This window comes from Oncorhynchus nerka, linkage group LG23, assembly GCF_034236695.1.
Source record: "Oncorhynchus nerka isolate Pitt River linkage group LG23, Oner_Uvic_2.0, whole genome shotgun sequence".
In the NCBI taxonomy this organism is placed as follows: domain Eukaryota; kingdom Metazoa; phylum Chordata; class Actinopteri; order Salmoniformes; family Salmonidae; genus Oncorhynchus; species Oncorhynchus nerka.
Window position 1 is genome coordinate 56695531 of NC_088418.1, and position 13616 is coordinate 56709146.

Here is a 13616-nt window from a genome sequence, read left to right on the forward strand (position 1 = left end):
ATCTCCCCCTTTCTCTCACTCCTCTTCCTTTCTCCCTCCCTCTCTCCATCCCCCCCATCCCTCCCTCTCTCCATCCCTCCCTCCCTCCTCCTATCCCAGGTACGTGCCTGATTCTGGGCTGTATGATCTACCCAGACGGCTGGGACAGTGACGAGGTGAAGAGGATGTGTGGGGAGCAGACAGACAAGTACACCCTGGGAGCGTGCTCCGTGCGCTGGGCCTACATCCTGGCTATCATGGGCATCATGGACGCCCTGATACTCTCCTTCCTGGCCTTCGTCCTGGGAAACCGTCAGGATGGGCTGATGGCTGATGAGCTGCTGGATAGTAAGGACAACACTTGATCTAAGATCAGCTTGTGATTTTAGGTCATAATGAATAAGATTACCTGGAGAGGGGTTACCTGATTCTAGATCAGTACTCCTACCCTGAGATACTTTATGAATACGAGCTGTGGACTTTCCTCATGTGAGCATGCCATACAGAGGCTGTCTCACAAAGTGATATGTGTGATAGTTCAGGGCTGTGTAAGGTCATAGAGCAATGCTCTTCAATCCTGCTCCTGGGGACCACAGGGTGTTTACCTGTCTCTGAAGGGCAGCACATACGGGTGTGTTAGTGCTGGGCTGGACCAAACACCTGCACACCCTTTGGCTCTCCGGGACCAGGAGTGGAGAACACTTGAACAGAATAACAGAACCTTGGTAAGTCTGAGCCCCCTCTCCTCCAGACCCTCCCGTATCTTGGGCTTTAATGTATTTAGGCTAATAAATACACACTTCTCATCAACCCCCTCCTCCAAAGCCCATAGCATGGGGTGGGTGTGTGTCAAAGGTAACAACTGTACCCTGCTGTGAAAACCCCACATCCCACACGGTAGACATTGATATATCGTCCCTTTTTATGCAAATATTTTCAGCATAATTTCACACACCCGAGCCACCACCAATTAACATATTTGAACTGCTTCTCACATAACACCTGCTTACTGTTATTACCGATGGGATTGGTGAGTCAGAGAGAGAGAGAGAAAGTGTGAGAATGAGAGTAAGATAAGAAAACAAGATGGCAGAGTCAAAGAGAATGGCTAAAACGACAAGAAGAGGGAGATGGAAAGGAGAGGGAGATGGAAAGGAGAGGGAGATGGAAAGGAGAGGGAGGTGGAAAGGAGAGGGAGATGGAAAGAAATGGAAAGGAGAGGGAGATGGAATGGAATGGAATAGAAAGGAGAGGGAGATGGAAAGGAGAGGGAGATGGAAAGGAGAGGGAGATGGAATGGAAAGGGAGATGGAATGGAAAGGGAGATGGAATGGAAAGGAGAGGGAGATGGAATGGAAAGGAGAGGGAGATGAAAAGAAATGGAAAGGAGAGGGAAAGGAATGGAAAGGAGAGGGAGATGGAAAGGAATGGAAAGGAGAGGGAGATGGAAAGGAATGGAAAGGAGAGGGAGATGGAAAGAAATGGAAAGGAGAGGGAGATGGAAAGGAGAGGGAGATGGAAAGAAATGGAAAGGAGAGGGAGATGGAAAGAAATGGAAAGGAGAGGGAGATGGAAAGGAATGGAAAGGAGAGGGAGATGGAAAGAAATGGAAAGGAGAGGGAGATGGAAAGGAGAAGGAGATGGAAAGGAGAAGGAGATGGAAAGGAGAAGGAGATGGAAAGGAGAGGGAGATGGAAAGGAGAGGGAGATGGAAAGGAATGGAAAGGAGAGGGAGATGGAAAGGAATGGAAAGGAGAGGGAGATGGAAAGAAATGGAAAGGAGAGGGAGATGGAAAGAAATGGAAAGGAGAGGGAGATGGAAAGAAATGGAAATGAGAGGGAGATGGAAAGGAATGGAAAGGAGAGGGAGATGGAAAGGAATGGAAAGGAGAGGGAGATGAAAAGGAATGGAAAGGAGAGGGAGATGGAATGGAAAGGAGAGGGAGATGGAAAGGAATGGAAAGAAGAGGGAGATGGAAAGAAATGGAAAGGAGAGGGAGAGGGAAAGGAATGGAGAGGGAGATGGAAAGAAATGGAAAGGAGAGGGAGATGGAAAGGAATGGAAAGGAGAGGGAGATGGAAAGGAATGGAAAGGAGAGGGAGATGGAAAGGAATGGAAAGGAGAGGGAGATGGAAAGAAATGGAAAGGAGAGGGAGATGGAAAGGACTGGAAAGGAGAGGGAGATGGAAAGGAATGGAAAGGAGAGGGAGATGGAAAGGAAAGGAGAGGGAGATGCAAAGGAATGGAAAGGAGAGGGAGATGGAAAGGAGAGGGAGATGGAAAGGAATGGAAAGGAGAGGGAGATGGAAAGGAGGAAAGGAGAGGAGATGGAAAGGAATGGAAAGGAGATGAAAAGGAATGGAAAGGAGAGGGAGATGGAAAGGAATGGAAAGGAGATGAAAAGGAATGGAAAGGAGAGGGAGATGGAATGGAAAGGAGAGGGAGATGTAGAAAATAAGACGGAAGAAAAAGGGAGAGAATTTACGGAGTCATGAATCACTAATGGCTGTTTACACAGCTTGGCTGTCAGCCTGTCTAAATGAATCACATGAACTGGATCAGCATCGGCTAGGGCTGCCTGGTAGTGCAGGAGGACGCCATGGAACAGAGTAAGGATCAGCTATGGGACAGGAGGAGAGAGAGAGGAGAGTGAGAGAGAGAGTATCTCAATTGGGCACACATTCAAATTAAGTCCAGTAGGCTCTGCTTCCAAAATCCGAGACGCCCTCAATTATCGATATTATAAGGGTTTCAAGATGTCTGACTTCACGTAATCAGCTATAAGGAGAGAGAGAACACAATGACTGAGTCTCATTTTGGCAAAGTGATTAATTGTTCTGTTGCAGTAATGTATGTGTCAGTCCACTGATTAACTATGTTTATAACGGAGGTCTCTGAGCCATTTAGATAAGGATGTCATTACCTTACTACTGATTGGTGACTTACTCACTACTGCCACCCACTGGCGTGTCTCTGTTACTACACGTACAGAAGATCCAGTGGTATTCATAGTGACATTACCAATGCTATCCTCTCTTCTCCCCTCACAGAGACTGGTAATTCCATATAAACAGTTGAATACTGTACAAAGGTGTGTGTGCTTTTTGTGAATTATCTGATATACTTTCATGGGATCAATATCCATATGCTTACGTTGCCATTGGTAAATCTAGTTGTGTTTTTTGTTCACAGGTGTCGGTGCCCGTCAGAGGTAAAGATAATGTAACACAACGTTCCAGCTTCATACCTGTCACTCTGGAGGTGGAAAGGAAAGCTATTGCTGTTGGAAAGAACAGAACGAGAAAAAGACGAATGAATAAAAGGAGGAGACATCCACTCCAAGAGAACCCACTTAGTAAAGACCAACCCCTACGGCCCTTTCTCACCCAGACATGACCTTGAGAGCAACAACAGATGGAAGACTTCATATTGTTTTATGAACTGAAATCCGTTACTGAGTGGACACAGTAGGCCGATAGCCTAGCGGTTAGAGCATTGGGTCAGTAACCAAAAGGACGCAGGTTTGAATACCTGAGCCGACGAGGTGAAAAAAAAGTCTGCCGTTGTGCCCCCTGAGCAAGGCACTTAACCCTGATTTGCTCCAGAGGCGCTGTACTACTATGGCTGACACTGTAAAACAACACATTTCACTGCACCTACAGTGCCTTGCGAAAGCATTCGGCCCCCTTGAACTTTGCGACCTTTTGCCACATTTCAGGCTTCAAACATAAAGATATAAAACTGTATTTTTTTGTGAAGAATCAACAACAAGTGGGACACAATCATGAAGTGGAACGACATTTATTGGATATTTCAAACTTTTTTAACAAATCAAAAACTGAAAAATTGGGCGTGCAAAATGATTCAGCCCCCTTAAGTTAATACTTTGTAGCGCCACCTTTTGCTGCGATTACAGCTGTAAGTCGCTTGGGGTATGTCTCTATCAGTTTTGCACATCGAGAGACTGACATTTTTTCCCATTCCTCCTTGCAAAACAGCTCGAGCTCAGTGAGGTTGGATGGAGAGCATTTGTGAACAGCAGTTTTCAGTTCTTTCCACAGATTCTCGATTGGATTCAGGACTGGACTTTGACTTGGCCATTCTAACACCTGGATATGTTTATTTTTTAACCATTCCATTGTAGATTTTGCTTTATGTTTTGGATCATTGTCTTGTTGGAAGACAAATCTCCGTCCCAGTCTCAGGTCTTTTGCAGACTCCATCAGGTTTTCTTCCAGAATGGTCCTGTATTTGGCTCCATCCATCTTCCCATCAATTTTAACCATCTTCCCTGTCCCTGCTGAAGAAAAGCAGGCCCAAACCATGATGCTGCCACCACCATGTTTGACATTGGGGATGGTGTGTTCAGGGTGATGAGCTGTGTTGCTTTACGCCAAACATAACGTTTTGCATTGTTGCCAAAAAGTTCAATTTTGGTTTCATCTGACCAGAGCACCTTCTTCCACATGTTTGGTGTGTCTCCCAGGTGGCTTGTGGCAAACTTTAAACAACACTTTTTATGGATATCGTTAAGAAATGGCTTTCTTCTTGCCACTCTTCCATAAAGGCCAGATTTGTGCAATATACGACTGATTGTTGTCCTATGGACAGAGTCTCCCACCTCAGCTGTAGATCTCTGCAGTTCATCCAGAGTGATCATGGGCCTCTTGGCTGCATCTCTGATCAGTCTTCTCCTTGTATGAGCTGAAAGTTTAGAGGGACGGCCAGGTCTTGGTAGATTTGCAGTGGTCTGATACTCCTTCCATTTCAATATTATCACTTGCACAGTGCTCCTTGGGATGTTTAAAGCTTGGGAAATCTTTTTGTATCCAAATCCGGCTTTAAACTTCTTCACAACAGTATCTCGGACCTGCCTGGTGTGTTCCTTGTTCTTCATGATGCTCTCTGCGCTTTTAACGGACCTCTGAGACTATCACAGTGCAGGTGCATTTATACGGAGACTTGATTACACACAGGTGGATTGTATTTATCATCATTAGTCATTTAGGTCAACATTGGATCATTCAGAGATCCTCACTGAACTTCTGGAGAGAGTTTGCTGCACTGAAAGTAAAGGGGCTGAATAATTTTGCACGCCCAATTTTTCAGTTTTTGATTTGTTAAAAAAGTTTGAAATATCCAATAAATGTCGTTCCACTTCATGATTGTGTCCCACTTGTTGTTGATTATTCACAAAAAAATACAGTTTTATATCTTTATGTTTGAAGCCTGAAATGTGGCAAAAGGTCGCAAAGTTCAAGGGGGCCGAATACTTTCGCAAGGCACTGTATCTGGTGTATGTGACAATAAAACATATTACCAAGTCATAAGAGGAAGGTTTTGTTTGTGAATAAGAACATGAGATTCTGTCCCACCATTCAAGGCCCTACCATAGAAAAACACAAATTAACCCAGCGATTCCCAAACTCAAACCTGGGAACCCCAAGGGGTGCACATTTTGGTATTTGCCCTAGTATTTGACCCAACTGATTAAAATAATAAACTAATTGTCAAGCTTTGAAAATTTGATCAGTTGGGTGAAATGCTAGGGCAAAAACCAAAACATGCACCCCTTGAGGTCCCCAGGACCGAGTTTGGGAAACGGTCAACTAACTCATGACCACACATGACCGCTAGGCTACAGCATTGGATTGTTCAGACGTCTGATCAAACAGAGCTGCCGTCTTTATTGTGTCAAACTCACCTCTGGACACAGACAGTACACATGTACCTGGACTGTGGATTCCTTCTTGACTTGTGTTCCACTCTTTGCTCCTCATTGGACTCATCATTGTAAGACTGTTTACAGTGGGTGAGCATGGTCCACAGTGTTTACAGTGGGTGAGCATGGTCCACAGTGTTTACAGTGGGTGAGCATGGTCCACAGTGTTTACAGTGGGTGAGCATGGTCCACAGTGTTTACAGTGGGTGAGCATGGTCCACAGTGTTTACAGTGGGTGAGCATGGTCCTCAGTGTTTACAGTGGGTGAGCATGGTCCATGAGAACTGTCTGGCTTGCTGAGCCACCTTACTGGACTCTGTGGTGGAAAGGTTAGTGGTACCCAGCAACCTTTGGATGTGGAGCGATGCTCCACCACATTTAAATGTGACTAAGTTGAAGGTAAAGAAGACATCTTGTAGCTGTAATGAATGACTGTTGTGATAGAATCAGCGAGGTAGAGATCAGAGCCATGTAGGACTAGAGGTCTCGAGCAGGCTGCCAATCATAGTGTCCTCGGCAACCCTGGAGAAAACCATGCTGAAGAACCATGTGTTAAGTAGAAGAAAAAGCCTATTAACAAATAGAAATAGCTGTTCTACGTGTTGGAATATTATTTTGTCTCGACTATGATATTTACAATCGATGCAGTATGTTAAAGCTATTGATTCCCTTTAGATGTGTGTGCCATACAATGTATACAGACAGTATTGTAGAGTATTGCCATTTTACTATGGGAAGAAGTGTTTCCATAAAGTGTGGCTCAGTGTCTTGAAATGTATTATCTGGGAATATAACCTTAGAATCCATCTGCAACTTTATCACTAGTAGCAATGTGTCGTTAACGGAAAGTCATTCTTGCTCTCTATCCAGCACATTTTATCAATGAATGAAAATACAATTTCTTGAAGGTAAAAATGTGGATGTGGCCATTTTAAAGGGACAGAACTGTTTGAAAAGATCAGTAGCCTCCAGAGCCCATGTAAACTCAAGTCACGTAGCTTACCACTGCCACACAAACAGGGCTGCAACACAACTTTATAACTATGTCAGCAGTCTACTGACAGCAGCATAGCACCCTGCATCCTACTGCTGGCTTACCCCTGAACCAAAGCATGGTTGGTCCCAGTTGGAAGACCAGATGCTGCTGGAAGCCGTGTTGGAGTGCCAGCTCATAGCTGGTGAATGTAATGCTTTATAAATCCACTCTCATTATGTCATAAATGTGCCTAGTGTTCTTATAGGGCTTCTGGGCTGAAACAAGCTCAACTTAACATGTGAACCGCAGGAAGCTGCTGTGGGGGCGGCTCATAGTAATGTCCGGGAACGGAGGCAATGGAATGGCATCATACCATTCCACTGATTCTGCACCAGCCATTAATATGAGCCAGTCCTCCCCAATTAACCTCCTGTGATGTGAACTAATCAACATGTGAACATATTCATTCAGTCCAAACCCCACTTACCTTATTATACTGGCTAGTCCAAACCCCACCTACCTTATTATACTGGCTAGTCCAAACCCCACCTACCTTATTATACTGGCTAGTCCAAACCCCACCTACCTTATTATACTGGCTAGTCCAAACCCCACCTACCTTATTATACTGGCTAGTCCAAACCCCACCTACCTTATTATACTGGCTAGTCCAAACCCCACCTACCTTATTATACTGGCTAGTCCAAACCCCACCTACCTTATTATACTGGCTAGTTCAAACCCCACATACCTTATTATACTGGCTAGTCCAAACCCCACCTACCTTATTATACTGGCTAGTCCAAACCCCACCTACCTTATTATACTGGCTAGTCCAAACCCCACCTACCTTATTATACTGGCTAGTCCAAACCCCACCTACCTTATTATACTGGCTAGTCCAAACCCCACCTACCTTATTATACTGGCTAGTCCAAACCCCACCTACCTTATTATACTGGCTAGTTCAAATCCCACATACCTTATTATACTGGCTAGTTCAAACCCCACCTACCTTATTATACTGGCTAGTTCAAATCCCACATACCTTATTATACTGGCTAGTCCAAAGCCCACCTACCTTATTATACTGGCTAGTCCAAACCCCACCTACCTTATTATACTGGCTAGTCCAAATCCCACATACCTTATTATACTGGCTAGTCCAAAGCCCACCTACCTTATTATACTGGCTAGTCCAAACCCCACCTACCTTATTATACTGGCTAGTTCAAACCCCACCTACCTTATTATACTGGCTAGTCCAAACCCCACCTACCTTATTATACTGGCTAGTCCAAACCCCACCTACCTTATTATACTGGCCAGTCCAAACCCCACCTACCTTATTATACTGGCTAGTCCAAACCCCACCTACCTTATTATACTGGCCAGTCCAAACCCCACATACCTTATTATACTGGCCAGTCCAAACCCCACATACCTTATTATACTGGCCAGTCCAAACCCCACCTACCTTATTATACTGGCTAGTCCAAACCCCACCTACCTTATTATACTGGCTAGTCCAAACCCCACCTACCTTATTATACTGGCTAGTCCAAACCCCACCTACCTTATTATACTGGCTAGTCCAAACCCCACCTACCTTATTATACTGGCTAGTCCAAACCCCACCTACCTTATTATACTGGCTAGTCCAAACCCCACCTACCTTATTATACTGGCTAGTCCAAACCCCACCTACCTTATTATACTGGCTAGTCCAAACCCCACCTACCTTATTATACTGGCCAGTCCAAACCCCACCTACCTTATTATACTGGCCAGTCCAAACCCCACCTACCTTATTATACTGGCTAGTCCAGACCCCACCTACCTTATTATACTGGCTAGTTCAAACCCCACATACCTTATTATACTGGCTAGTCCAAACCCCACCTACCTTATTATACTGGCCAGTCCAAACCCCACCTACCTTATTATACTGGCCAGTCCAAACCCCACCTACCTTATTATACTGGCTAGTCCAGACCCCACCTACCTTATTATACTGGCTAGTTCAAACCCCACATACCTTATTATACTGGCTAGTTCAAACCCCACCTACCTTATTATACTGGCTAGTTCAAACCCCACCTACCTTATTATACTGGCTAGTCCAAATACTGGCTAGTCCAAACCCCACCTACCTTATTATACTGGCTAGTCCAAACCCCACCTACCTTAAACCCCACCTTATACTGGCTAGTCCAAACCCCACCTACCTTATTATACTGGCTAGTCCAAACCCCACCTACCTTATTATACTGGCTAGTCCAAACCCCACCTACCTTATTATACTGGCTAGTCCAAACCCCACCTACCTTATTATACTGGCTAGTCCAAACCCCACCTACCTTATTATACTGGCTAGTCCAAACCCCACCTTATTATACTGGCTAGTCCAAACCCCACCTACCTTATTATACTGGCTAGTCCAAACCCCACCTACCTTATTATACTGGCTAGTCCAAACCCCACCTACCTTATTATACTGGCTAGTCCAAACCCCACCTACCTTATTATACTGGCTAGTCCAAACCCCACCTACCTTATTATACTGGCTAGTCCAAACCCCACCTACCTTATTATACTGGCTAGTCCAAACCCCACCTACCTTATTATACTGGCTAGTCCAAACCCCACCTACCTTATTATACTGGCTAGTCCAAACCCCACCCCACCTACCTTATTATACTGGCTAGTCCAAACCCCACCTACCTTATTATACTGGCTAGTCCAAACCCCACCTACCTTATTATACTGGCTAGTCCAAACCCCACCTACCTTATTATACTGGCTAGTCCAAACCCCACCTACCTTATTATAAACCCCACCTACCTTATTATACTGGCTAGTCCAAACCCCACCTACCTTATTATACTGGCTAGTCCAAACCCCACCTACCTTATTATACTGGCTAGTCCAAACCCCACCTACCTTATTATACTGGCTAGTCCAAACCCCACCTACCTTATTATACTGGCTAGTCCAAACCCCACCTACCTTATTATACTGGCTAGTCCAAACCCCACCTACCTTATTATACTGGCTCCAAACCCCACCTACCTTATTATACTGGCCCCAAACCCCACCTACCTTATTATACTGGCTAGTTCAAACCCCACCTACCTTATTATACTGGCTAGTCCAAACCCCACCTACCTTATTATACTGGCTAGTTCAAACCCCACCTACCTTATTATACTGGCTAGTCCAAACCTACCTTATTATACTGGCTAGTTCAAACCCCACCTACCTATTATACTGGCTAGTCCAAACCCCACCTACCTTATTATACTGGCCAGTCCAAACCCCACCTACCTTATTATACTGGCCAGTTCAAACCCCACCTACCTTATTATACTGGCCAGTTCAAACCCCACCTACCTTATTATACTGGCTAGTCCAAACCCCACCTACCTTATTATACTGGCTAGTCCAAACCCCACCTACCTTATTATACTGGCTAGTCCAAACCCCACCTACCTTATTATACTGGCTAGTCCAAACCCCACCTACCTTATTATACCTACCTTATTATACTGGCTAGTCCAAACCCCACCTACCTTATTATACTGGCTAGTCCAAACCCCACCTACCTTATTATACTGGCTAGTCCAAACCCCACCTACCTTATTATACTGGTTGTCTGGTCAGCAAGCAGTGACAGGATCCAGGCGGTTTCCAAGTGTAGCTGGAGGAGTTGACTGCATGACAAAGTGTATTTACGGGTTAACACTGGGGTGCACAGTCCCGTACATATCCGATAAAAGACCACTTCTGTGTGTGGACATTTACGGACATGTATATGTAATCAGAGATGTATGGGACAATGTTAGACTTTTCATGCTGTGTATGAAAGTCTGGGATAAACGAACAGAAGAGGTGAGGAACCAGGGAAAGAGGTTTGTCCCAACCATTCCTCATGTAAATATTACCCAAAGAATACAAAACACTTGAGGGTCAAAACAAGGGGGGGTAAATAAACGTTACAACATTCACTGCTTTTGTGTTTCTCTATGGTGTTTCTTTCAAATGGAATGACATGTGAGGAGTTTTGTGTTACAATCAAAGACAGAACAAACACAAGAAAGGCACTTCAAAATATAGTTGTGTTGTAAAGCTTTGTCCCCATGGGTACAGGAGAGCACTTGTAACCACGAAGAGGCTGCTAAATCATTGATATCAGAGATGACATGAAATAAATCACAATACAATCACACATTATGTATGTGTACATCTAAGAAATGACGACAGAAGAGACAAACAATTTCATCTAATATTAAACAAAATATTTGCAGGGCTTTTAAAAAAGTATATGTGATGTTAATGCAAGGTGCAGTATTTTAAACCATGCTGAGTATGTCAGGATACCATTATGTTCGGTAATATCTCCACACATCTGCAATGTCAAAACATCAGCCTCAGTCTATGTGATTGACAGGGGAGAGAATCAGAGGAGCAAGAGTTTATCCCCAAAATTAGCACAAGGTCCTAAGTATGGATATAGTTTCTTAGCGAAGGCGCAGTCAATGAAAGAGTAGATGTGAGACCTGGCCTCTACATCATAAAAGGAGACATGACCCTCCTCAAAATCCACAAACACCCCCACCTTCTGGGGCTTTTCTCTCAGGGAGAGGAGGACAGGTGTGGAGGTACAGGCTAGGTACTTACACCTTTCCCTCAGTGCCACAGTCTAGTAACCATCCTTAGGGCTCAGAGTGATAGTTCCCTTCCTGTTGATGGACTCCCTGGCCAGTCCCAAATCCCACTTAGTCTTTCCCTTAACAGTCACCTCATAGTAAGATCTTCCTGAGGAGATGCCTTTATTTCCAATGACACAGGGACAGGTGGAAAACCTCTTTGGTTTGTCAAGATCTGGTTGTTTCTGTTGATATCTCACTTCTTTCCCACTTGTCGACAGGATGATATAGGGGTTTGCCGTATCAGGGTCCAGAGTCACATCCACTGCATACAGCTGCGCCCTCTTCAATTTGAATTTATCCATCTCTTTATTCAGTGTCTCCTCCAGTTGGGACACAACTCTCCTCCCAGTCCCCACATACAGATCACTGATCTCAGAGCAGTCCTTGGTGGGTGGAGGGGTGCAGAGGGATGGAAAGTTCTGTAGGAGGTGGAGGTGGTCCTCAGTGTGTGAGAGCTGCTCCAGCTTAGTGCTTCTCCTCTGTAGCTCAGTGATTTCCTGCTCCAGCTCTTTAATGAGCCCTTCAGCCTGCCTCTCTGCTGCTTTCTGCTTCTCTTTGACCACCTCAATGAGCTCAGCCTGACTTCTCTCAATGGAGCGAACCAGAGCAGTGAATACCTGCACACTGTCTAATATATTTCTCTCTGCAACTCTCTTGCTGAGCTCTACAGAGTTTGATCTCCTTGGCCTTTCTAGATTTTGAATACATCATCTTCTCTCCATACCCTTCCTCTAGAGGGACTGTGTTGTGAGTCTTGTGGTCTGCCTCAGTGCAGGTCTGACACACACACACACAGACAGACATCTGATCACTCCTACAGAACAGCTCCAGGAGTCTGTCATGCTTCTTAGACATCCGGTCTTCCAGGTTCTCAACAGGGTTGATCAGCTTGTGTCTCTAAGGCTGGGACTCTCTGATGAGGCTCACAGTAAAGGTCTGACACACCAGACAGGACTTCAGTGCCTTGAGCTTCATCTCATCCCAGTGCAGATGTCAAAGCAGACTTCTTTTTTTATTTTTTACACACGGGACACTGGCACATCATTGCCATCCCAATACTTCCTGATACAGGCCTTGCAGAAGATCGGTCCACATTGAATAGAGACCGGCTCAGGGAACACATCCAGACAGTGGAGCACAGGAACTGCTCTTCAGCGAGGACACTGCTGGAGGACGCCATATCTAGACAGAGACCAAGGTAAAACCAGAAAACATTTCCTGGAATCAGTCAGCTCTTGATAGTTAACGTTGGCCTACTGTAGCACAGAACAAAAGGAGAATACACTTCATTTATAGAGCTGATCTTCAAATGACCATGTTAATCTCTCTACTCACCTGCATGTGTGTGTGGATAAGATTTGTGTTGTTCTTTCTGTTAGTGCGGTTAAAAGAGGTCCAAAGAAATAAACTGTTAGTGAAATTCAGTCTTCGAAAGATCTGGGGAGTTTGGTCTCATGCACAATTTACTGTGTGTTTTAGCTGCACTTCAGAGAAATGACGTAAATGCACTTCTCTCTTCTTGGAACAATTAACTATACACAACCCAAAAGCACCCACTTGCCCAACCCCTATAGCCCTATTCTGATTGGACCACTTCGTTTTGCATGGCCCGGTGCACCGGGTGGGTGGAGAATTCACTTAAGGACCAATGGAATGGTCTAAAATACGCAAACTCCACCCACCCGGGGCACCGGGCCATGCAAAACTAACCGGGCCAGGCATTGAACTGCAGACTTCTCGTCAAACACGTATCTCTAGACCACATGTCCTCTCTAGACCACATGTCCCTGAACTGTGGATTCTCTCCTTGTGAACATGGGAGACACTCCAAAACCAGGAGTGGTGTGTTGTTGTGAAGCTCATTTGTGCTGGTTAGTCATGTGCATAACGGGGACAGGAGAGCACTTGTAACCATGAAGGGCCTGCTTAATCATTGATGTTCATCAAGACCGGAGTGTCTGCATTGATATGCACACAGCACCCCAGATCAAAGAGGTGTGTCGCACCATCTGCTTACCAGTGAGGAACTACCACTAACCAACATGCATTCCTGTCAGGAAGAGAGGCAGGCGCTCATTAGAAGCAGTTAGTGTTGCTCTCCTGATGGAACGGTCTACAATCTGTTGTGATAAGATAACAGGCAACCACTAAAGAAATATGAATGAATGGACATATCAGTTGCTGGTATGATGGTACATGTTCCTTACACCTGAAAGGTAATCCACT

The 13616-nt window shown here is 45.0% G+C and overlaps 1 protein-coding gene and 1 pseudogene across 1 annotated transcript in view; one reads left to right on the plus strand and one right to left on the minus strand.

Moving 5' to 3' along the window:
- The window catches only part of LOC115124269 (LHFPL tetraspan subfamily member 3 protein), a 70967-nt gene extending 65876 nt beyond the window's left edge, over window positions 1-5091 (plus strand). The window contains exons 2-4 of the mRNA XM_065008337.1: window positions 100-327; window positions 3031-3071; window positions 3173-5091. Of these exons, the coding sequence (XP_064864409.1) occupies window positions 100-327; window positions 3031-3050 (248 nt within the window). The 3' untranslated portion in view covers window positions 3051-3071; window positions 3173-5091. The remainder of the gene's footprint in view (window positions 1-99; window positions 328-3030; window positions 3072-3172) is intronic.
- Window positions 5092-10239: 5148 nt separating this feature from the next.
- LOC115126640 (zinc finger protein RFP-like) lies at window positions 10240-12570 on the minus strand (annotated as a pseudogene).
- Between the last annotated feature and the right edge of the window lie 1046 nt (window positions 12571-13616).